The 26,281-nt window shown below is 50.1% G+C and overlaps 1 protein-coding gene across 5 annotated transcripts in view; it reads right to left on the bottom strand.

Moving 5' to 3' along the window:
* pkp4 (plakophilin 4) overlaps positions 1-26,281 on the bottom strand; it is a 322,789-nt gene that overhangs the window by 94,473 nt on the left and 202,035 nt on the right. For all 5 annotated transcript variants that reach the window (XM_038789587.1, XM_038789589.1, XM_038789588.1 and 2 more), the window contains exon 11: positions 10,829-11,042. In XM_038789587.1, coding sequence (XP_038645515.1) covers positions 10,829-11,042 — 214 coding nt within the window. The remainder of the gene's footprint in view (positions 1-10,828; positions 11,043-26,281) is intronic.

Raw genomic sequence — 26,281 nt, 5'->3', positions numbered from 1 at the left:
CCGGGTGCTTATCTATTTCTTCTTTTTGTAGTTACTGGGGGGGGGGGGGGGGGGGGGGGGGGTGTTTGGTCTTGGGGGTTATTGTGTTATTTCTTTTTGTTGTTGTTAATACGGTTTTCTTGCTGTTATTTTATGTTTTTGAAAATCTTAATAAAAATTATTTAAAAAAAAATGTTTTTTGTCCCCTGATGCCCGATCAATAACTCTCGAAGCGAGATTGTAGTACAATTAAAGTCTTTATTGGACTAGATGTTTCCCCCAGCAGCACAGGTACAGAATGCAGCAGCTAGGGAGACATAGACTGTTATACTCTGCCTTACTGATCGGAACCAGCAGGCAGGCTTCACCAATGATCTTACTGTCTCGGGTACCTCCCACACCAATGATCTTACAGCATCAACCTAGGTATCGTAATACCTCTAATACCGACTACCACATTCACCCCCTGTTAACAAAAAAAAAAGAATACGGCGGGGTTGGTGGTTTCGCGTTTATACAGTGGTGGTACCCGTTATGGTGGTACCCGTCAGTGGTACAGTGTTTTGGCTTATCACATTTCACAACTATTTACAGTATTTATTTACATGCACATATCAAAATGAAGCAATTAGTCAACTGGGGGCCCTGGTCATCCTCTGCAATCGCCGCAGTTTCGGTGGTGATGCAGGCGCCGGCTCGGGCATCCGTGACTCTGGGAGCGTGACTTCGGCTTCTTCGGTAGCTTCATCACCCCTGGGTGGGACCAGTGGAAGAACCGATCCACCTGGGAAGGGGGCAGCCATGGGGTGCGCCGGTGGGAGGGAGGGTGGGGTTGGTGGTGGGGGGGGTGGGTGGGGATCCAGCTAGCGCCAGGTCCCGTAGGGAGACCGTATCCTGGTGGCCAACGGGGTATGCCACGTAGGCGTAGTGAGGGTTAGCGTGAAGGAGGTGGACCCTCTCGACCATTGGGTCCAACTTGTGCACCCGCACGTGTTTTTGGAGAGTGGGTCCAGGAGTTGCCAACCAGTTGGGAGCGAGGTCCCGGAGGAGGACTTCCTAGGGAAGACAAGGAGATGTTCATGAGGTGTTTCGTTGGTCGTGGTATACAGCAGTGAGTGGAGTGCATCGGGAAGGACCTCCTGCCTGCGGGAGACTGGGAGATTCCTGGACCGTAGGGCCAGTACGACGGTCTTCCAGACCGTTCCGTTCTCCATCTCTACCTGTCCGTTTCCCCGGGGGTTATAACTGGTCATCCTGCTCGAGGCAATGCCCTTGCTGAGCAGGAATTGATGCAGTTTGTCGCTCATGAAGTAGGACCTCCTATCGCTGTATAGGAGGGGCTGGTTTAGCACACTGGGCTAAATTGCTGGCTTTTAAAGCAGACCAAGGCAGGCCAGCAGCACGGTTCAATTCCCGTACCAGCCTCCCCGAACAGGCGTCGGAATGTGGCGACTAGGGGCTTTTCACAGTAACTTCATTTGAAGCCTACTTGTAACAATAAGTGATTTTCATATGTAGGTGGGGAAACCAAACAGTGTAAAGATACTGTGGAGGGCTTTTATGATAGTGGCTGCGGTCATGTCGGGGCAGGGAATGGCGAATGGGAACCGGGAGTACTCGTTCCACTCGTGCCAATCACATTCAGGAAGTACGTGTTGCGGTCGGTGGAGGGGAGGAGCCCTTTGAAGTCCATACTGAGGCGTTCAAAGGAACAGGAAACCGTTACCAGGTGCGCTTTCTCTGGCCTGTAGAAGTGCGGCTTGCACTCCACGCAGATTTGGTGGGAATGGGACGTTTCGGCGTGGCTGATTCGGCATGGCCAGTTTGGCGTAGCCGATTCGACGGAGGAATTTTTCGGCGGAGGGACGTTTCGGCGTCAAATTAGTCGTTATAGTTGCAAAATGTTTGTGCAGCCCATTTCTTGTATCTTTTCCTTCCAGCCGCCTCAGATATCGTGTTTGTGCACCAAACCGGGTTTCTTAAAGAAAGGCACCAACATTAAACCAGTTCGCCAGTGATCTACACTACTGTCTGACTTTACACAGCCGGTGTTACTGAAGGTGTTAAAGTAGCTGCCCAGTGATCTACACTGCTGTCTGACTTTACACGGCCGGTGTTACTGGTACTGAAGGAGTTAAATAGCTTTACAAGGTTTTTTAATTAATTTTTTTTATAATACAGTATTTGCAAAATTTCTATTTAAGCACTATACTTGTCTAAAAGATTTATTATGTATACACCGGCTGTGTAAAGTCAGACAGCAGTGTAGATCACTGGACAGCTGCTTTAATGCCGATGTAATTTCATTTTGTACAAAACAATTCGGAACTTCAACAATGAACATTCCTGCAACGTAAGAGATTTTCATTTTACAAATGGCAATTTCAGGCCGTAAAATTGCTGTCATATTGTGTCTTCTTCATTTTTGTGCTGTAGGAGTGAGTGTGTGTCAGGGCGGGTGGTTGAGTGAGGGCAAGTGAGTAAGGGTGGGTGTGATTGTGGGTGTGAGGGTGGGTGTGAGGGTTGTTAAGGAAAGATGTATCATTGAGGATAGGTGAATGAGGGTGAATGAGCTGGGGGCTCTTCCATTCGGCTCCACCACCCCCACCTCCTCCTCTTCCTCTCCATCGATCCTGTCCTGATTCTCCACATTGATCAGCTTTCTGTAACACCGGCTGTGTGCAGTCAGACAGCAGTGTAGATCACTGGACAGCTGCTTTAATACTTTCAGTAACACCGGCTGCGTACAGTCAGACAGCAGTGTAGGTCACTGGACAGCTGCTTTAATACTTTCAGTAACACCGGCTGCGTACAGTCAGACAGCAGTGTAGGTCACTGGACAGCTGCTTTAATACTTTCAGTAACACCGGCTGCGTACAGTCAGACAGCAGTGTAGATCACTGGGCAGCTGCTTTAATACTTTCAGTAACACCGGCTGCGTACAGTCAGACAGCAGTGTAGATCACTGGACAGCTGCTTTAATACTTTCAGTAACACCGGCTGCGTACAGTCAGACAGCAGTGTAGGTCACTGGACAGCTGCTTTAATACTTTCAGTAACACCGGCTGCGTACAGTCAGACAGCAGTGTAGGTCACTGGACAGCTGCTTTAATACTTTCAGTAACACCGGCTGCGTACAGTCAGACAGCAGTGTAGATCACTGGGCAGCTGCTTTAATACTTTCAGTAACACCGGCTGCGTACAGTCAGACAGCAGTGTAGGTCACTGGACAGCTGCTTTAATACTTTCAGTAACACCGGCTGCGTACAGTCAGACAGCAGTGTAGATCACTGGGCAGCTGCTTTAATACTTTCAGTAACACCGGCTGCGTACAGTTAGACAGCAGTGTAGGTCACTGGACAGCTGCTTTAATACTTTCAGTAACACCGGCTGCGTACAGTCAGACAGCAGTGTAGATCACTGGGCAGCTGCTTCAATTATGGACGTCGAAATGTCCTGGCGCCTAAACGGCTGCGCCGAATAGTCCTATTATTTCCCTGACGCCGAATCGGCCACGCCGAATCAGCTACGCCAAATGGGCTACGCCGAAATGTACCAAACCCAGATTTGGTAGTTCCTGGTGGCAGTCCTGACCTCCTCGATGGAGTAGGGCAGGTTGAGGGTCTTGATAAAATGGAAGAATTGAAATACCCCTGGGTGGCAGAGGTTCTCATTGTAGCCACCTGGGGTGGCCACGTCCCGATTCCAAAATGGATGCCCACAAAGAATACAGGGAAAATTGGCCAGCCACAGGAAAAACAAGCAGGTGCAAGGTTTCCTGTGTATTAAGATTTGCAGAACCCAGACAGAACCGAAACCAATAGCCATCTACATACTAATGAGCGATCCCCAGGAACAATTAGAAACATTGAATCAATCGGGGCCAAGACAGATTCCCCGGCGCCAGCGGGAGCCAGGACAAAGGCAGGCCAACGGACACATAGGGCCCGCCCAACGATCAGGGAACAGCTCCAGTATTGGAGAAATCGATAAAAACGATTGGGACATGGTCCAATTAATTGGGACCAAGTCCGGGGACCGCCCACAAGGGCGCAAAACCCCATGGGACTATAAAGTAGAGTCCCCAAGTTCAGTTCGCTCTCTTGGCAGCTCTCAAAGAACTCTTGACCGTGACTCTCAGCGAGGAGAGACCTGCCTAGCAGCTGCATCAACCAAGTAAGTCTCCAGTCAACTCACACTACGAGATAGACGCTCCTAGCTACTAGTCGATGCCAGCTTGAAGCCAGCATATTCAGAACCGGACAAAGGCCATTGTTGCTCTGACCTGGTGGGCCATTCGAAAGCTAAGTATAGGCCTTTCGTAGCAGTGATAGTTTAGTAAGTAGAATTTGTGCATGAGTAGTAATTGACTGTGTATAATAAATGTGTATTGATTTGAAACTTACTAACTGGTGTATTGAGTTATTAATCAGCACTTGACTTTGAAGCTCGTGGTGGTATCAGAAAGATATCTGGCGACTCTAGAGCAAAGGTTATTAAAACAGAGCAATTAAGTAAAAGCATAACGAGCAACATCATGGAGGGCCTGGAGTCATCCACTTGTGCGTTGGCACATGTGCCGCGAGATAGGCATCAGGAGTCTCGTTTAGCTTCCTGGGACGATACAGGATCTTGTAGTTATAGGTGGAGAGCTTGATCCTCCACCGTAAGATCTTATCGTTCTTTATCGTGCCCCGCTGTGCATTATCGAACATGAAAGCTACCGACCGTTGGTCAGTGAGGAGCGTGAATCTCCTGCCAGCCACGTATACCTCCAGTGCCGCACAGCTTCTACTATGGCCTGGGCCTCCTTGTCAATGGAGGAATGACGGATTTCTGAAGCATGGAGGGTACGTGAGAAGAAGGCCACGGGCCTGCCCGCTTGGTTGAGGGTGGCCACCAGAGCTACGTCGGACAGGTCGCTCTTGACTTGGAAGGGAAGGGATTCATCGATTACATGCATCGTGGCCTTTGCGATATCCGCCTTTATGTGGCTGAAGGCCTGGCGGGCCTCTGCTGACAGGGGGGAAACCGAGGATTGGATTAGTTGGCGGGCCTTGTCCGCATAATTGGGGACCCACTGGGCATAATATGAAAAAAATCCCAGGCAGCTTTTCAGGGCCTTGGAGCAGTGAAAGAAGAAAAACTCCATGAGGGGGCGCATGCTTTCGGGATCTGGGCCTATGACTCCATCATGCACTATGCAGCCGAGGATGGCTGGACGGTCGGTGCTGAACACGCATTTGTCCTTGTTGTAGGTTAAGTTAAGGATTTTTGCGGTATGGAGGAATTTTCGGAGGTTGGTGTCGTGGTCCTGCTGGTCGTGGCCACAGATGGTGACGTTGTCGAGGTATGGAAACGTGGCCCGCAAACCGTACCGGTCAACCATTCGGTCCATCACCCTTTGAAGACCGAGACTCCATTTGTGACACCAAAGGGAACCCTCAGGAAGTGGTAGAGCCGCCCATCTGCTTCAAATGCAGTGTACTTGCGGTTGTCCGGGCGGATGGGGAGCTGGTGGTAGGCGGATTTGAGGGCCACCGTGGAAAAGACCTTGTATTGTACAATCTGATTGAGCAAATCAGATATGCGGGGGAGAGGGTACGCGTCGAGCTGCGTATACCTGTTGATGGTCTGACTATAATCCATGACCATCCTGTGCTTCTCCCCGGTCTTTACAACCACTACTTGAGCTCTCATGGGGCTGTTGCTAGCCTCGATAATACCTTCTTTCAGTAACCACTGGACTTCGACCTAATGAAGGTCCGATCCTGGGCACTGTACCGTCTGCTCCTGGTGGCGACAGGTTTGCAATCCGGTGTGAGGTTCGCAAAAAGGGAAGGCTGTCGACCTTGAGGGTCGTGAGGCTGCAGACAGTGAGGGGGGGTATAGGGCCGCCGAATTTAAAGGTTAAGCTCTGGAGATTGCATTGGAAGTCCAATCCCAGGAACATGGCACCACAGAGGTGAGGGAGGACATAGAGTTGGAAATTCTTAAATTCTCTTCCCTGGACCGTGAAGTTAGCTACGGAGAAATCTTTGATCTCTACAGAATGAGACCCGGAGGCCAGGGAGATTCTTTGATTAACTGGGTGTATGGGAAGAGAACAGCTCCTTACCGCGTTGGGGTGTACGAAGCTCTCTGTGCTCCCGGAGTCGATCAGACAGGATGTTGCGTGTCTGTTGATGAGCACGGTCGTTGTTGCGGTCGGGAGAGTTCGGGGCCAAGACTGGTCCAGAGTCACCAAGGCGAGTCGTGGTAAAAGCTGAAGATTTTCCTCGGGCGGTGTGGGGTCATCCGAATCTGGGTCCTGAGAATCCAGCCAGGATTGCGGCGCCCACGGGTCGCACATGGCTGGGGGTGGGCAAGATGGCGGCACCCACCCATCGCACGCGGTCTCTTGGGAACAGGACGGTGGCACCCGGCGCCCGCATGTGGATCGGGAAATTAAAGATGGTAGCGCCCATGGACCGCACGTGGCCTGCGGGGAGTGTTGTGGCGGCAGCCCCAGTTCGCCCCCAGAGACAGTGGCGACCGCCCGGGCCTGGCATACCGCCACAAAATGCCCCTTTTTGCCACAGCCTTTGCAAATGGAGGAGCGGGCCGGGCAGCATTGCCGGGGGGTGCTTGGCTTGCCCGCAAAAATTGCAGCAGGGCCCCCCGGGGTTGCATGGCAGCCGCACGGCACAAGCCTGTTGCGGGGGGGTGGGGTGGGGTGGTGGGATGTGGGATGCATCGGGGTCGGCCGCGGGTGGGTTCCACGCTGCCCATGGGGCTGCCAAGCGGAGGCCACATCTAGGGAGCTAGCGAGGGCCTGTGCCTCCTTGAGGCCCAAGTGTCTCGTTCTCCAGCAGCCGCTGACGGATTTGGGAGGACAGCATACCTGCAACGAATGCGTCCCAGATTAAAAGTTCTGTGTGGTCGCTGGCTGAAACTTGCGGACAGTCACAGTTCCTACCTAGTACCAGAAGTGCGTGGTAGAATTTGTCTAGCGATTCCCCCGGGATTTGTCGCCTTGCCGCTAGCAGATGTCAGGCGTAAACCTGATTTACTGGGCGAATGTAGTGTCCTTTCAACAGGGCCATCATAGCCTCGAAATCGTCCGCATCCTCGATGAGCGCGTAGATCTCTGGGCTCACCCTTGAGTGGAGAACTTGCAGTTTCTGGTACTCCGTGGGTGTAGTCGTGGCCATTGAAGCACGCCAGCCAGTGTTTTGAAGGTTGCCGCTGAAGTTGCCGTGTGGGGGCGGAGTTGCAGACACTCCGGCTTGATGCGGAGCTCCATTCTTCAAAATCTAGTCCAATAAATTGATGCACGATCAATAACTCTCGAAGCGAGATTGGAGTACAATTGAAGGCTTTATTGGACTAGATGTTTCCCTCAGTAGCGCAGGTACAGAATGCAGCAGCTAGGGAGACACAGACTCTTATACTCTGCCTTACTGGGCGGAACCAGCTGGCAGGCTTCACCAATGATCTTACTGTCTCAGGTACCTCCCACATCAATGATCTAAAAGCATCAACCTAGGTACCGTAATACCTCTAATACCGAATACCACATCCCCTTATTTGAAGAAAGGTGTAGTGACATTGGAGGAAATTCAGTAGATTGATTCCAGAGATGATTCCAGAGATGAGGGGTTTGTTGTGCTAACCACTATGCTACCGTGCTGCCCTGTAAGATAATAAAAGTTATGGATAAGGTAGACGTGGAGCGGATGCTTCCTCTTGAGGAATTCTAGACACAAGGTCACAGGGTAAAGGGTAGCAAATACCTCTCCCAAAGGATCGTGAATCTGTGGAATTTGTTACCCCAGAGTGCGGTGGACGCTGGGACAGTGAGTAAATTTAAGGACGAGTTAGTCAGATTTTTAATTAGTAATGGGTTGAAGGGTTATCATAGAATCCCCACAGTTCAGGAGGAGGCCATTTGGCCCATCAAGTCTGCACTGACCTAATGGAAGACCAATTCCTGCCCTATCCCTGTAACCCCACCTAACCTTTGGACACTTGGGGGCAATTTAGCATAGCCAACCCATCTAACCTGTAAATCTTTGGACTGTGGGAGGAAATTGGAGCACCTGGAGGAAATCCTTGCAGACACAGAGAATGTGCAAACTCCACACAGACACCCAAGGTCGGAACTGAACCCGGGTCCCTGGCACTGTGAGGCAGCAGTGCTAACCACTGTGCCACAATATTTCCCCAGGAGAACAGGAAGGATGGTTGAGAAGGGGCCATGATGAGATCAGCCATGATCCTATTGAACGGTAGAGCAGGCTGGAGACGCTAAATTGCCTACTCCTAATTCTTATTTTCTAAGAAAGACCTATTCTGTCTATTCCATCTTCCAGCTATAGCTCTGTAGCTCTGTGGGTAACAGCACGTCAAGCACAAATCTGGTGTTCTTGTTTAATAAGGGGATTTCTTGATTCGCAAGGGGATCAAGGGTTATGGGGCGAAGACAGAACAATGGGGATGAGGAACATATCGAATTGCAGGGCAAACAAATGGGCCGAATGGCCTAATTCTGCTCCTATCTTATGGTATAATCATCTTCTGAGGCATGGCATGAGTAGCTTGGAGTAGGCACCTGAGAGTTGAGGAATGTGAAGAGTAGCCTTCAACTGTTCAGGCATGACACAGTCAAATGGAATGAAATCGAATTTCAGCACTGAAGCCACAGCGAGGATCTGGCCTGTAAGTATTTGGTGGGATAGACAGGTTGCACCTTGCCCTTGCTATTGTTCTCCACAATACTTAAAGATGGCTAGAAGGCTTCACAGATGAAAAGCTCCCCCAAACCCCCAAGCAATCTCAACCACCACCACACACTCCTCCTCCTCCCCCTCCCCCCCTCAAAGGCAGCTCCAGTGCCCTTGAGCTCCATGCCAGAAAATGGAAATGGAATGCTAAATGACGCTCATGTGATTTCGCGCTGACGAGTCAGGTAATTCCTTGGTGGTCGCTGCATTGGACTTCAATCTTGCCAATGAGATTGAATTGAAATTAATGCAAATGGGGGTTAATGATATGCTCGCCATTTTTGGGCGAGAGCCGGAAGGTGCATACTTCGATTTTGGCCTTTCCCGCTATTTACCTGGCATACCCAGATCGGCACTGGGTATGACAAAGTGGTTGAATTGTGCCCATACATTTGAATTCAAGAACTTTAGAAATTTCTACAATAAAAGTAAAATTGCTCGATGTTTCTGCTACTTCTGAGAGGTTTCATAATCATGCTTCCTTTAAAGTTCCCTTATGAAGATGAATTATGTACATGATGAGATCAAATTAAAAATTTTTAAATCACATTTTTCTTAAAACCTTTCTTGGCAATTTTATAAGAGTGTATTTGGTTACGTTTTGCTGGATGATTAATCTTGAATTCCATTAAATCTGTTACAAGCAGATTTTCTGTAACATTGCTTATAGAGTCCATCACCCCTCAGCTGATCTTTCTCTCATCCTTTTAACTCCCACCTTCAGTCCTTCTTCCTTTTTCGCTCTTCCAGATTTATTTTTATCTGTTTCACTAGTATGCCCAAAGCTGTGGTGCATGAATGTACACAGAGCAGGAAAGCAATGGGCTAAGTCCAAGACAAGGTTTAACAAAATGTAATGTCCACAAAGGGTGCCAGAGGTCAGCAGGGACAAAAGCATCAGGGTGCTGGAGAAGAGTGCAGTAAGGTTGAGGACAGTAATAAAAGCAGGAGAGAACACAAGTTTAGCAGAGGGTCTCAGGCAATAGCAGCAAGGTGTCAGATCATAAATAAAATTTAAAATAAGAAAAACAGATAAAATTTAAAATAAAACTTACCAGTTAAAAAGGCTGATAAAGAAAATGTCAGGTGGACTATGTGGGAGAACTGAAAAGCAAGTATAACAGTAATGCAAGAAGTTGTAACAGCACTACCTAGCAAAAGTAATGCAGGCACATGTTATTTTAGATTTCACCAAGAATTGCAAGTCATAACAAAATCATTACACAGCATGTGTGCCAACAGGAAAAATGTATAGTTGTAAGAAAGTGAAGCACAGAAGCAACAAAACAAAAATGCTGAAGGCAAATTGCCTGTGATATATCAAGTAGCAGTGCATGGTCTTAAATGGTGGTCCTGAATTCAAGAGATTCTGGTCCTCCCATCTGGTTAGCTGCTACTTGTAACTGCATAGCAACTGCCAACACTCAAGGAATGTCTGTCACAGCAAGTTGAAAGCTTCAGCAAAAAGACAAAAAGAGAAATGCTTCCTATTCAAAAAGAACTAAAGCTAATGTTTAATGAAACAGAAAAAGAGATAATATAAAGGGGGCCAGGCGTATTTCCTTCTTGTACTATAGAATTACAGGAGTATATTAGATGTGCGTGAAGGCAATTTTTAATAAAAGGTTACATCATCACAATCAGAATCTTATTCCACTGAAACAGACTAGACAAAATGTAGTTAAAAATAAAGTCAGTAAAATAGTTGGTTTGATTTAAACTGATTTTCTTCAACGATGCTACCATGTCTTGGGAGGGTGGAACACCTCGAGCTATAAACATCTCCATAGCAATCAATAATTGCACTTACCAATTACAAGTAGTGATATTACTGCTCATGTTACTGTACAAACCATACAATTGCCTTATTTTAAAATTATGTATTGACCAAAACCTGTCTTCAGATGGCTTTAACTACATGCTATGGTACAGAAGTACATACACAATTCAAATTGGATGTAGGTTTGAGTCCTGTCTACAAAGTGCAGAAATCGCAGCTGGTGCAAAATCACTTCATAAATAATAATTCCTTAGCCACAATGTATTAATTTAGTCAAATGAACGTTAATTATGTTAACACTCACCAGTAACGAGCTCCCTCATTTCAGCATCCACAGTTTTCCGCAACAAACGCAGCAAGGCTGGGATTCCACCGGCATTTTTTACAGCTATTTTATTCTCGTCAGTTGTTCTTCCATAAACCAGGTTTCGAAGTGCACCACATGCATTTTTATGAACTTCAAGGACTTTGTGATCCAGTAGATCCACTAAGTGTTTAATTCCACCCAATATGCACACCTTGAGCAAATAAGCAAGATACACTGCTCAGAATACTTTAAGATTTTTTAACTGGAGATAGAAATATACAATTAAAAATATGCTTTAATCTCACAAACAAGAAAACATATAGCTCTCTTGAACTCATGGCTCTAAGTAATGGAGGTATTACGCTCACCCAAGTGCAAAATATGCAAGTCAGACTACTATACGTGCAAAAAGCCACTATTTGTACTATCCAATTCTCCCCAAGGTATTCAGATCTGAGGGAGATGAAAAATACTGGCAAAATTCAACATTCAAATTTCTCTTACCCTATTAAATACCATATTAACAATCCAGCAGACAAATTACATTGTTTCACATGTTGCGGGGCATAATCTGCAAAGTACTGGACAGGCACTCAAGTTGAAATTGCTCCCAGGTATTGCCATATATTTCCCAGTGTTTCCCTAAAATATCATATTTTTCTCCACCATACACCATCCTTTTTGAGACTTATTCCAAAGTAAAACTAATTGGTCACCAAGTGGTCAGTAAAAGCAGTCTAATAGAAGCTTTAACCCCCTCACTTTGTAGACAAATATGAGATTGTATTTGTGACCATGCCCATAAACGGAATGACCAATATCTTCAACTCATACATGAACCTCCTGTTCAAAATCACGCAATGTTGTATCAGCATTATTTTGTACTATTTCCAAATTATAGCATCATTTCAAAACTAATATTTACATAATTAATCACTGATAATGACTCAAGGAGGATTGGAGACAGTTTGATGATTTGCGCAACATAATAAATAGAACATTTTAATTGAAATACCCAATGTTTAAAACATATGACAAGTATTTTTTATGTATTAAAAGCTGACCCTCACATTCTACTCTTTCACTTGAGGTCTCGCAAAACTATGCTGCTCGAGTCTTTACTCATAACAAAACATAATTCCTGTGCTTGCCTACCTACAATAGCTTCCCATCACATCCATCTTACAAATAGTAATATTATTCAAATTGAATACTTCCAAGTTGAATTCTCCCAATTAGACTATTAAAACATACTCAAGTTTGACAATTTGCATACCTAGGGGGCAATAAGGGGATATATCAATAGACAGAGAGCTTCTGCACAATATCTTAAAGCATTTAGAGCATAGAACATAGAACAGTACAGCATAGAACAGGCCCTTCGGCCCTCGATGTTGTGCCGAGCATTGTCCGAAACCAAGATCAAGCTATCCCACTCCCCGTCATTCTGGTGTGCTCCATGTTCCTATCCGACTCCACTATGACAGCAGACAGTCCATTCCACACCCGAACCACTCTCTGAGTAAAGAACCTACCTCGGATATCCCTCCTATATCTCCCACCCTGAATCTTATAATTATGCCCCCTTGTAACAGCTATATCCACCCGAGGAAATAGTCTCTGAACGTCCACTCTATCTATCCCCCTCATCACCTTATAAACTTCTATTAAGTCACCTCTTATCCTCCTTCATTCCAATGAGAAAATCCCTCGCTCCCTCAACCTTTCCTCATAAGACCTATCCTGCAAACCAGGCAGCAGACTGGCAAATCTCCTTTGCACCCTTTCTTCCAGTGCTTCCACATCCTCGCTATAGTGAGGTGACCAGAACTGCACACAATACTCCATATGTGGTCTCACCAGGGTACTGTACAGTTGCAGCATAAGCCCACGGCTCTTAACTCAAGCCCCATTAATAAAGGCTAACTAACACACTATAGGCCTTCTTCACGCCTCTATCCACTTGAGCGGCAACCTTCAGGGATCTTTGGATTCAAAACATCAAAGTAATATAATTATGCTCTCATGGTGATGTCTTTGTTACCAAGATTGAGAGCTGTCTCTGCTGTGTCCCTCCCTTCCCTAAGCCCACTGGATCAAAATTTGTTAGCTACTAACTCCATCCAGCTGACAATTGCCAGAGGCCAAATTAGACTATTGCAAACCTCAGTGTCAGATTTGATCTACATGATCTTCTGATCAGATATGTGCAAGACTACCTATTTCCACCGCCATATCATCAGCCAACTCTGCTCAAACCTCAGCTCATATGGTGTTGATGCCCTCCATCTATGCCTAAGGTTACTTCTAAACTTGACTATTGTAATGTACCCCTGGACTGACCCGCACATTCTACGCTCCTTTACTTGAGGTCTCGCAAAACTATACTGCCCGAGTCTTTACTCATAACAAAACATAATTCCTGTGCTTGCTGACCTATATTAGCCTCCAGTTAAGCAACACATCAATCTTACAATTCCATTCCCTCCATGTCCTCACCCCTCCTCATATCTGATTTCCTAGTGTCAAAATCATAAAATTAGAACCGTAGAATTCCTACAGTGCAGAAGGAGGCCATGTGGCCCATCGAGTCTGCACCTATCCTCTGAAAGAGCACCCTACCTCAGCCCACTCACCCCCCCTAACTCCATAACCCCACCTAACTTGCACATCTTTGGACACAAGGGGCAATTTAGCACGGCCAAAATACCCAGCCTGCACATTGTTTGCCTATGGGAGGAACACGGAGCAAACCAATAAACATACGGGGAGAATGGCACCATGAGTCAGCAATGCTGACCCCTCTGCCACCATGCCACCCCTTCAACATATCTATACTCAATCGCCCCGATGTTAATTGCTCTCCCATTGGTGGCCATGCATTCAGTTGCCTAGGCAATTAGCTCTGGAATTCCCTCCCAAACCCCTTTGCCCCCCATCTGTCATTTGCTCTTTTAGATTTGCCTTAAACCGACCTCTTTGACCATGCTTCTGGCGCCCATTCCTACTATTGCCATATGATGTAAAAATATGCTTTGTAGTGCTTCGGTAAAGTGCGTTGGAATATTTTATTATGTTACAGACATTGTATCAATATAGGTGCTGTTGGACGGCACAGTGGATAGCTCCCATAGTCCTCATGCCACCAAGGAGCAGAGCTCCCATGGTGCTCATGCCGCCGAAGACCCGGGTTCATTCCTGGCCCCGGGTCACTGTCCGTGTGGAGTTTCCACTTTCTTCCAGTATCTGCATGGGTTTCACTCCCACAACCCAAAGATGTGCAGGGTAGGTGGATTGGCAGCACTAAATTGCCCCTTAATTGGATAAAAATAATTGGATACTCTGAATTTAAAAAAATAACAAGTGTTGTTTTTGCTGTGGAGCTCATTTTTTTTTACCTCAATTTAATTTTGGTGTGTTTGTGCATATGCACACTCACACACACATATATATGTGTGATACATGTATATAATACATATCACATGTATGTATATACTAGCCCAATATGTTAGGAAAATGGTAGTTAAGAGATTTCTATTTGTATTGGTAAACATTAGAAATAAGGTATAGTTGAGGGACTTCCGGTTGCGGTGATGCGGAGCTAAGCCGCACGTTCGGCAGCTCCCGCTATCAAAGGACTTTCGGGCCTGTTTTAGGGCCCCAAACGGCGCTGTTTCGACGATTCCGGTGGGGGAAGGTGTTTGGAGGAACATTCCCCGGAATTTATGGTGCGCACCCGTAGTGGGGCAAAGAAAAAGGCTGCAGCAGCTCCCCAGAAAAAGCGGGGGAAGGAGGACAAAATGGCAGCCGGTGGAGCACCCGAGAATTGGTGGCAGTGGGCGCAGGAGCAGCAAGCTGCAGCATGTGGAGCTGAAGGCTGAGTTGCTGGACTCCCTGAAGGCGACTACCAGCAAGCTGCTTAAGACCCAGACAGCCCAGGGGCCAGCCATTCAGGAGTTGCAGCAGCAGGCCGCTGATCGGGAGGAGGAGGCCATGGTCCTCGTGGGGAAGGTGGAGATGCACGAGGCACTTCACAAAAAGTGGCAAGACCGCTTGGAGGAGCTGGGCTTTCGCACAAGGCGGAAGAATTTGAGGATCCTGGGCCTTGCGGAGGGGCTGGAGGGGTCGGATCTACCGTCCTATGTGGCCACGATGCTGAATTCGTTGGTGGGGGCGGGGTCCTTCCATCTGCCCCTGGAGCTTGAGGGAGCCCACAGAGTACTGGCCAGGAGGCCCAAGGCGAATGAACCCCCACGGGCAGTGCTGGTGCGGTTCCATCGGTTCAGTGACCGGGAGTGTGTGCTGCGCTGGGCCAAGAAGGAGAGGAGCAGCAAATGGGAGAACTCGGTAGTGCGAATCTACCAGGACTGGAGTGCGGAGGTGGCTAAGCGGCAGGCCGGGTTTAACCGGACGAAGGCGGTGCTGCATGCCAAGCAGGTCAGATTTGGAATGCTGCAGCCTGCGCGTCTGTGGGTAACATATAAGGACCGGCATTACTACTTCGAGTTCCCGGAGGAGGCATGGGCCTTTGTGCAGGCGGAGAAGCTGGACTCGAACTAGGGTTTGGGGGCTGCGGGGTCTTGTGTACTACGGTTGTTGCTGTTTTTGTAATTTTGATTGGTTTTTTTCTATGCTGGTTCTTGCTCTGTTTCCAGGTGGTTCTGTTGGGTATGGTTTTGTGTTATGTGGGTGATGTTGGGGGTTTGTTTTTTTTTCTGTACGAGGCTGGTGTGGAGCTGGAATTTGGGAACTGCGTCAGAAGGGTGGGGTGGGGCAGTGTGAAAGCGTGGGCTTTCCTCTGGTTTCCCGCGCTGCGGGGCAGGAGGGGTGGAGCTGGTGATGGGGGCGTGGCCTCTACTGTTTTTTTCCCGCGCTGGAGCGGTGCCAAGGAGGAGTGGCAGGAGGGGGGATGACCCCATGTCGGGAGGGGTCGGGTTTTGGCGGGAGTTGCCGGGGTCAGCAGAAGTCAGCTGACTCACGGAAGTACCATGGAGGGTGCGTCGTGGCGCTATCGTCATGGGGAACGGGTCGGGCGGGGTGTGCTGGCCTGGGGCGAGCAGTCGATGAGGTATGGCTAGTCGCCGGGGGAGGGGGGCGGGGTGCCCTCTGATCCGGCTGATCACCTGGAACGTGAGGGGGCTGAATGGGCCGGTTAAGCGGGCTAGAGTATTTTCTCATTTGAAGGGACTGAAGGCGGACGTGGCTATGGTCCAGGAGACCCACCTGAAGGTGGCGGACCAAGTTCGTCTGAGGAAGGGGTGGGTGGGGCAGGTTTTCCATTCAGGATTAGCTACGAAGAACCGGGGGGGGGAATTCTGGTGGGGAAGAGGGTGGCGTTTGAGGCGTCTGAGGTGGTGGCGGACAAGGAGGGCAGGTTTGTTATGGTGAAGGGTAGGCTGCAGGGAGAGAAGGTGGTGCTGGTAAACATGTACGCCCCGAATTGGGATGACGCTGGCTTTATGAGGCATATGTTGGGCCGCATTCCGGACCTAGAGGCAGGGGGCCTGATCATGGGGGAAGACTTTAACACGGTGCTGGATCCCCCACTAGACCGGTCCAGTTCAAGGATGGGTAGGAGGCCGGCGGCGGCCAAGGTGCTGAGGGGGTTTATGGACCAGATGGGAGGGGTGGATCCCTGGAGGTTTGGGAGGCTGAGGGCGCGGGAGTATTCCTTTTTCTCCCATGTGCATAGGGTTTACTCCCAAATAGATTTTTTCGTTCTGAGCAGGGGCTTGATCCCGAGGGTGGAGGATGCCGAGTATTCGGCCATAGCAATTTCAGACCATGCTCCGCACTGGGTCGATCTGGAGATGGGGGAGGTGCGGGACCTGCGCCCGCTGTGGCGTCTGGACGTGGGGTTGCTGGCTGATGAGGTGTGTAGGAGGGTCCGGGGAAGTATTGAGGGGTACCTTGAGGCCAACGATACGGGGGAGGTCCGGGTGGGGATGGTTTGGGAGGCTCTGAAGGCAGTGATCCGGGGGGAGCTGATTTCCATCCGGGCCCATAGGGAAAGGAGGGAGAGGGAGAGGGAGAGACTGGTGGGGAAGCTCCTAGATGTGGATAGGAGGTACGCGGAGGCCCCGGAGGAGGGATTGTTGGGGGAATGGCGTAGCTTGCAGGCCAAGTTCGACTTGCTGACCACCAGAGAGGCGGAGGCACAGTGGAGGAAGATGCAAGGTGCGGTTTATGAGTATGGGGAGAAGGCGAGCAGGATGCTGGTGCATCAGCTCCGCAGGCGGGATGCGGCTAGGGAAATTGGTGGAGTGATGGATAAGGGTGGGAATGTGGTGCGGAAGGGGGCAGAGGTGAACAGGGTCTTTAGGGACTTTTACGAGGAACTGTACCAGTCAGAGCCACCGGTGGTGTGTGTGTGTGTGTGTGTGTGTGGGGGAGGGGGGGGGGGGGGGGGGGGGAGTACGTTTCCGAAGTATGCGGACTTGGTGGGCCCCCTGTTGGTGCGGGCTTTCAATGAGGCATGGGAGGGGGGGGGGGGGCTTTGCCCCCGACGATGTCACGGGCGCTGATTTCTTTGATCCTGAAGCGGGATAAGGACCCCCTGCAGTGTGGATCATACAGGCCAATCTCGCTCCTCAATGTGGATGCTAAGTTGCTGGCGAAGATCCTGGCCACCAGGATAGAGGACTGTGTGCCAGGGGTGATACATGAGGATCAGACAGGATTCGTCAAGGGAAGACAGCTTAACACGAAAGTGCGGAGGTTGTTAAATGTTATTATGATGCCGGCGGTTGAGGGGGAGGCGGAGATAGTGGTGGCGCTAGATGCAGAGAAGGAGTTTGATAGAGTTGAGCGGGGGTACCTGTGGGAGGTGCTGGAGAGGTTTGGATTTGGAGAGGGGTTCATCAAATGGGTGAGGTTGCTTTATGAGGCCCCGAATGCGAGTGTAGCTACTAATGGAAGGAGGTCAGAGTACTTCAGGCTCTACCGTGGGACCAGGCAGGGGTGCCCCCTGTCCCCCTTGCTTTTTGAACCTCTGGCTATGCCGTTGAGGGAGTCGGGGAGGTGGAGGGGTCTGGTGTGGGGTGGGTAGGAACATCGGGTATCGCTGTATGCGGACGACCTGCTGCTGTATGTGGCGGACCCAGTGGGGGGAATGCCGGGGGTGATGGAGCTGTTGGCTGAGTTTGGGGGCTTCTCGGGCTATATGCTGAATCTGGGTAAGAGCGAGGTGTTTGTAGTGCACCCGGGTGATCAGGAGGAGGGAATTGGTAGGCTCCCGTTTAAGAGGGCAGTGAAGAGTTTGAGGTACCTGGGGGTGCAGGTGGCCAGGAGTTGGGGGACTCTCCACAAGCTTAATTTTACCAGGCTTGTGGAGCAGATGGAGGAGGAATTTAAAAGGTGGGACATGGTGCCGCTATCGCTGGCGGGTAGAGTGCAGTCCGTCAAAATGACGGTGCTCCTGAGGTTCTTGTTCCTTTTTCAGTGCCTGCCCATCCTTATCCCTAGGGCCTTTTTTAGGAGGGTGACTAGCAGCATCATGAGCTTTGTTTGGGCGGATGGGACCCCGAGGGTGAAGAGGGTCTTCTTGGAGCGGGGCAGAGATGGTGGGGGGCTGGCATTAACCAACCTCTCGGGGTATTATTGGGCAGCCACTGTGTCGATGGTGCGCAAGTGGGTGATGGAGGGGGAGGGGGCAGCATGGAAAAGGTTGGAGAAGGCATCCTGTGGAGGCACGAGCCTAGGGGCCCTGGTAACGGCGCTGTTGCCGCTCCCTCCTGCGAGGTATACCACGAGTCCGGTGGTGGCGGCTACCCTCAAGATTTGGGGGCAGTGGAGGCGACATAGGGGGGAAGTGGGGGGCTCGATGGAGGCTCGGCTAAGGGGGAACCATCGGTTCGTCCCGGGGAACATCGATGGGGGGTTCCTGGGGTGGCACATAGCGGGCATCAGAAAGCTGAGGGACCTGTTCATTGACGGGAGGTTTGCGAGCCTGGTAGAGTTGGAGGAGAAATTTGAGCTCCCCTCGGGGAACATGTTCAGGTACCTGCAGGTAAAGGCATTTGCTAGACGGCAGGTGGAGGGATTCCCTTTGCTTCCCGCGAGGGGGTGAGGCACAGGGTGCTTTCGGGGGACTGGGTTGGGGATGGGAAGATATCTGATATCTACAAGGTAATGCAGGAGGTGGAGGAGGCTTCAGTAGAGGAGCTAAAGGCTAAGTGGGAGGGGAAGCTGGGGGAGCAGATCGAGGATGGGACATGGGCGGATGCCCTGGAGAGGGTTAACGCTTCCTCCTCATGTGCGCGGCTTAGCCTCATCCAATTCAAGGTGCTGCACCGGGCCCATATGTCCGGGACTAGGATGAGTAGGTTCTTTGGGGGCGAAGACAGGTGTGTCAGGTGTTCGGGGAGTCCAGCGAACCATGCCCATATGTTCTGGGCATGCCCGGCACTGGAGGAGTTCTGGAAGGGGGTGGTGAGGACGGTGTCGAGGGTGGTAGGATCCAGGGTCAAGCCAGGCTGGGGACTCGCGATTTTTGGGGCTGGGGTGGAGCCGGGAGTGCAGGAGGCGAGAGAGGCCGGTGTTTTGGCCTTTGCATCCCTAGTAGCCCGGCGGAGGATCTTGCTACAGTGGAAGGATGCGAGACCCCCAAGCGTGGAGACCTGGATCAATGACATGGTGGGTTTTTTTAAGCTGGAGAAGGTCAAATTCGCCCCGAGAGGATCGGTACAAGGGTTCTTTAGGCAGTGGCAGCCTTTCCTCGACTTTCTGGCTCAGCGATAGGGAACTAGGTCAGCAGCAGCAGCAACCCGGGGGGGGGGGGGGGGGGGGGGGGGGGGGGGTGTTGACTATGTTTATTTAATTTATTTTCAAGTTCTCTTGTTGTTTACCGGGTTTGGGGGGGGGGGGGGGGGGTTCGATATATGCATTGCTACGGTCTTGGGGGTGTTATGCTTATTATGTTGTTTTATTGTTGTTTGTTACTGTTTGTTGTTATATATTTTGTAAAAAATTTTCAATAAAATTATTTAAAAAATAAAAGAAGAAATAAGGTATAGTTTTCAGCGGGTTTAATTTTACGTTTCTGTGCCTGGAAGGGCAAAACATGTAGTTAGATTCATGCTGGACAAAGGTGTTTGTATGTGTGGGGTTTGGTTATGTTCCAACTTTGTTTCTTGTGCTTAGAGGGGGCTACAGTGTAAAAAGTAAATAAAAGGCATAAAACATGTAGGTGTTGCTTAGCAACTGGAGGTCCTTGTAAGGCAAAAATCTTAATTTTGCTAATTTGGGAGCAGTTGGAGACAGGATCTCGGGGAGTGAACAACCCTCCAATCTGCCAGAAGAATGACTGGACGGGATGGGAGCAAAGAGGCAGGCTTCCTAAAGTACAAGTTGCATCTAGATAACCAGGGAATTGGAACAGGAACACGGTCTAAAAAGTCTGGAGTTAAGTGAAAAAAGACCAGGGCATTATTCAGAAGAATTCAAGGAAGATTAAACACTGTGTTCTGAGTAACAAGACAATCTCAATAACTAGATTTAAAGTAGGACAGCTGGCTTACCAGGTCGCTGAAAATGAAATGAAATGAAATGAAATGAAAATCGCTTATTGTCACGAGTAGGCTCAATGAAGTTACTGTGAAAAGCCCCTAGTCGCCACATTCCGGCGCCTGTCTGGGGAGGCTGGTACAGGAATCGAACTGTGCTGCTGGCCTGCTTTAAAAAAAAAAGCCAGTGATTTAGCCCAGTGAGCTAAACCAGCCCGAAACATTTGAAATCATTTTAATACCATCTGGGAATTAAGCAATTGTGAGCAGCTTGCACAGCAGTCAAGACAAAGAAATCCTAAGGCAGTTGGTGTGAAGTCCTGGACTGCATTCATTAGTAAAAGTGGAGGGGAAGCTTTGTTTGAAAGTATCATTTGCTAAACCTGCACTGGATTTTGGAATGCAAACTAAGGGAAAGCAGAGAATGAAGAGCTGCGTGATGGTTAGTGGGAAGGTGGTCCTGGTGAATGCTTATAACCCAAATTGGGATGATGTGGATTTTATGAGGCGGGTGCTGGGGAAGATCCCTGGCATGGACTCGCACCGGGTGATCATGGTGGGGGCGATGGCCCCGTGGAGGTTTGGGAGGCTGAGGCCAAAGGAATTCTCCCATGTGCACGGGGTGTACTTCTGGACTGACTCTTTTGTGGTGGACAAGGCATTGCTGGGTGGTTTACTTGGAATATGGAGCGATTGTTGTCTCAGACCACATGCTGCATTAGGTGGATGGCACTCAAGGCGGTGGTTCAAGGGGAGTTTATTTCAATTTGGGAACATAAGGAAAAGGTAGAGATGGCAAGGATGGTGGAAGAGATTTATGAGGGTGGACAGGAGATAGTCAGAGGCCCCGGCGGAAGGCGGTGGGACAGTTGCGGAGAGCCGGGGGACAATATATGAGTATGGAGAGAAGGCGAGCAGAATGTTGGCCCACTAGCTGAGGAAGCAGGAGGCAGCGAGGAACATTGGCAAAGTGAAGGGCAGGATGGTAAGGGTGGTGCTGGACCAGGTGAGAATGAATGGGGTGTTTGAGGATTTTAATAGGAGGTTGTGAGAGTTGGAGCCCCAGGCTGAGGGAGGACTAGAAATGCTGTTGTTCCTGGATGGGTTGGAATTTCTCAGGATGGACAAGGAATTGGTGCAGGGATTGGGGGTCCCTATTGAGTTGAGGGAAGTGAAGGAGAGCATGGGGCGATGTAGGCAGCAAAGGTCTCGGACCCGGATGGGTTCCTGGTGGAGTTTTATAAAACGTTTTGGGAGGATCTGGCCCATTGCTGGTGAGGGTATACAATGAGGCTAGGGGGGGAACTCTCCCCTACACTGTCGCAGGCATACATTTTCCTGATATTAAAAAAGGATAAGGATCCGGAACAGTGTGGATTGTGCTGTCTCACATTGTTGTTGAATTTGGACGCTAACTTGTCGGCGAAGATGTTGGATTCGCAAATTGTGGAATGTGCCCCAGGAATGATAGGTGAGGACCAAACGGTGTTAGTGAAAGAGAGGCAGTTGTCAGCAAATGTGAGGAGGCTGCTCCATGTGATTATGACGCCCCAACAGGGGCACGAAGTGGAGATGGCAGTGTCAATGGTCGCAGAGAGGCCTTTGACCGAGTGGCATGGGGAGTATCTGTGGGAGGTGCTGGGGCTGTTTGTGGACTATGTATAGGTGCGATCAAACCGGGTGAGCTTGGGATATTTCAGGCTGCACTGTGGGTCGAAGCAGGGGTGCCTGCTCTCCCCGTTGCTCTTTGCCTCGGATGTAGAGTCATTGGCAATGGCGCTTACAGTGTTGAGGGGGGGGGGGGGGTGTCAAGCACAGGGTTTTGCTGTACCCAGACGACCTGTTGTTTTATATATCGGACCCACTGGGGACATTATGGACATTGGGGATTTTGGAGGACTTTGGGCAGTTCTCCGGCTACAAGTTGGACATGGGAAAGAGCAAAGCGTTTCCGATGGAGACCAGGGGGCAGGAGAGCTATTAGGGGAGCTGCCGTTTAAAGTACTGGAGGCGAGCTTTAGATATTTGGGCATTTGGGTGACACGGGGTTGGGCGTAGTTACACAAGTTCAATTTGATTCAGCTGGTGGAGCACATGAAGGGGGTCTTTAAAAGGTGGGATGTGCTGCCACTGTCTTGGCGGAAAAGGTGCAGACAGTAAAGAGGATGGTGCTGCCAAGGTCTTGTTCATACTTCAGACCCTCTCAATCTTTGTCCTGAATTCATTCTTTCAGAAGGTTAATGCGCTGATCTCAGGGTTTGTATGGGCAGGGAAGACCCCGCAGGTCAAAAGGGTTTTTTGGATTGGCAGCAAGAGCTGCCGTTGCCGAATATAATGGAATTACTACTGGGCGACAAACATCGTCATGGTTAGGAAATAGGTAGTGGAGAAAGGGGTCAGTATTGGGGCGGATGGAGGCATTGCTAATGGCGCATCTGCCGTTCTCGCCGGACAGGTACTCCGTGAGCCCAGTCGTGTCGGTCTTGAGAGTATGGGGGCAGTGGAGGCAGCATTTGAGCATTGAAGGGTGCCTCAGTGTAGGCAGTGATCTGTGATCATCATCAGTTTGCACCCGTGGAGAAGGAGGGGTGTGTGTGTGTGTGGGCTGGATGTGGGGTTTCGGCAGTAGTGGCAGGCAGGGATTGAGCGATTTGGGGACCTGTTCGTAGGAGGGAAGCTTTGCAAAATTAGAGGACCTGGAGAAATATGAGTATGGGCTGCTCAGGGGGAACAATTTTAGATACTTGCAGGTTCAGGATTTCATGAGGAGAGAGGTGCCAACCTTTCTCGGGTTTCCGCCCTTGGGGCTGCAAGATAAGGTGTTGTCAAGGGAGGAGATAGGGGAGGGGGAAGGTGTCCGAAGACTACAAGAAGCTGATGGATTGGGAGGGGGCCCGGTGGGCGACATTAAGCGGAAGAAGGAGCTGGGTCATGGGAGGAGGCTTTGCGGAGGGTGAATGCATCCTCATTGTGTGTGAGGCTCAGTCTTACTCAGTTTAAAGTAGTTCACAGGGCGCAAATGATGATGGCGAGAATGAGTAGATTCTTTGAGAGAAGATCGGGAGGGTCTGAAGTATGAATAGGTGTGGGTGGTGCATGGGGAGGCCTGTGAATCATGTCCATATGTTTTGGGCGTGTCCGAAGCTGAAGGGGTTCTGGCAGGGGTTTGCGGGCGTAATGTCTGAGGTGTTGGGGGTTAAAGTGGCCCAGAGTCCAGAGGTTGTGATTTGGTCCAGAGGCCGATGTTTTGGCCATTGCCTCCTGTCGCCCGGAGACGGAATTTGCTTGGGTGGAGGGACTCGGAGCCACCGAAAGCGGGGGTGTGGGTGGGCGACCTGGCAGAATTCCTGAGGCTGGAGAAGGTCAAGTTCTTCCAGAGGGGGCAGTTGATGGGTTCGTTTGGAGGTGGAAGCCGTTCATTGCCTTGTTTAAGGAGCCATGATGTGGAGATGCCGGCGTTGGACTGGGGTGAGCACAGTAAGAAGTCTTACAACACCAGGTTAAAGTCCAACAGGTTTGATTCAAACACAAGCTTTCGGAGCGCAGATTCACCCGAGGAAGGGGCAGTGCTCCGAAAGCTCGTGTTTGAATCAAACCTGTTGGACTTTAACCTGGTGTTGTAAGACTTCTTACTGTTCTTTAAGGAGGATTGAGGTGTCAGCAGAGGGGGAGGGGGAGTGGGTGTTGGTTATTTATTATGTTGTATTTTACTTCTGCTTTCATTTATTTCGATTGTTGATGCAAATTCTTGAATAAAATATATATTTTTCAAATGACTGAAAATAAAATTGAACATCCATAAATTTTCCAACCATTAGCAGATGCCTCCAATTAATATAGACAGTAGATTTCGACTTCCGGGCGGCGAGCAGAGCGGTCGCACTAAAAGGGGGGCTCCCGCGGAGTGAAGAGGCCAGGGCGTTTATCTCCGCAGCACGGAGAGCAGAGCAGGGAAGGGTACCTAACATTCCTCCCCCCCCCCCCCAAAAGCGGCACCAGAGCGCAGGCCAGGAGCGGAGCAGCAGCGACCAACCCCAACCCCCCCCCCCCCCCCCCCCCCCCCCCCCAAAGCGGCACCAGAGCGCAGGCCAGGAGCGGAGCAGCAGCGACCAACCCAACCCCCCCCCCCCCCCCCCACCGGCAGCGACCACCACGAGGCAAGAACAAAGAGACTCTGAACCAGAAGCCTCTCTCTCTCTCCACCCAGGGTGAGTGAGGGGAAAGGAAGAAAAAGAGAAGAACTTGTACAAAAAGAAAATTGTTAAAGAGAGGGGAGGGGAAATATATACATATATATATATATATTTTTTTTTTAAATTACTTTTTTAAAATTTTGTTTTATTTAAAAAAAATTTTTTTTTCTCTCCTTGCACTCTCTTGTCCCATCCAAAACAAGCCCACCTAAGAGGAGTTGTATAAAAGGGGGGAAAATAAAGTAGCAAAAGGAGGGAGGAGGGAAGAAAAAGGGAAGAGACAAAGAATAAAGATAGGGTGCGGAAAAGGGGGGGGGGGGGGGGAGAAAGAAAAACAAGGGAAGAAGAAAGGGAAGTGGGAGGGAAAAAATGCCAGAAGAGAGCCAGATCAGAGGGGGAAGGGTCACCAGATACAGGCGAGCGAAGCGGCGGAACAAAAATATCGCCGCATCGAAAAGAGCTGGACCGACAGGTGCCCTCTCTTCACCGGGGCCAGGGGGGAGCGGGAACTGGAAGGCACGCTTTACCGAGGAGCTGAGGGAGCAGTTGCAGGTACTCAAGGCAGAGGTGAAGGCAGAAATAGAGGCCGCAGTGGACAGGGTCATGTCAGGGGTGCAGCAGGCCCTGACCAGACTAGAGGAGAAATTGGATACCCAAGGGGAGAAACTGGAAGCCCAGTAGGTGACCATTAAGGAGCTGGAGAAAGCAGCGACTGACGCGAGCGACCGGGTCACGGCCCTGGAGAAGGAGGTGGCGAGATAGGGCTCAACACAGGGGAGCCTGAAGGGCAGAGTAGAAGACCAGGAAAACCGCTCAAGGAGGCAAAATGTCAGGATAGTGGGCCTACCAGAGGGGAGCGAGGGTAGAAACCCCACAGCATACGTGGCAGGATCGTAACACTAGACGAACTGACAGAGAAATTTCGGCTAGCCAGGGGGAACGAGCTACGGTATCTGCAGCTCAAAAACTTCTTACGAAAGGAGACAAGGATGTACCCACAACCGCCACGACAGACACTACTGGAAGAACTACTGGACGCAAGTATCCTAGATAAAGGGAACTGTAGCGACATGTATGACCGACTGGTAGAAAGGGCTGACACCGTACTGGACGCAACAAGAAAGAAATGGGAGGATGACCTGGGGATTGAGATGGGGTGGGGACTCTGGAGCGAAGCACTGCATAGGGTCAACTCCACCTTCACGTGCGCAAGGCTCAGCCTGACGCAACTAAAAGTGGTACATAGAGCCCACTTAACAAGAGACCGTATGAGTAGGTTCCTCCCGGAGGTGGAGGACAGATGTGAACGGTGCCAAAGAGGCCCGGCCAACCACACCCACATGTTCTGGTCTTGCCCCAGGCTTGTGGAGTACTGGACAGCCTTCTTCGAGGCTACGTCCAAAGTGGTGGGGGTGAGGGTGGAGCCATGCCCGATAGTGGCGGTCTTCGAGGTTTCAGACCAGCCAGATCTATTCCTGGGGAGGAGGGCGGACGCCCTTGCCTTTGCCTCCCTGATCGCCCGCCGTAGAATCCTGTTTGGCTGGCGGTCAGCAGCACCGCCCAGAGCTGCAGACTGGCTGTCCGACCTCTCGGAATCTCTCCAAATGGAGAAAATCAAATTCGCCATCCGAGGGTCAGACGACGGCTTCCACAGAACGTGGGAGCCATTCATGCAATTGTTCCGGGACCTGTTTGTGGCCAACGAACAGGAGGAAGAATAGTCGGGTGGCCAAGAATCAGGGGAACATGGACGG

This window comes from Scyliorhinus canicula, chromosome 2 (genome assembly GCF_902713615.1).
Source record: "Scyliorhinus canicula chromosome 2, sScyCan1.1, whole genome shotgun sequence".
NCBI classification, from domain to species: Eukaryota; Metazoa; Chordata; class Chondrichthyes; order Carcharhiniformes; family Scyliorhinidae; genus Scyliorhinus; species Scyliorhinus canicula.
Note: the sequence above shows the minus strand (reverse complement) of the source record. Positions and strands in the feature narration are given on the sequence as shown.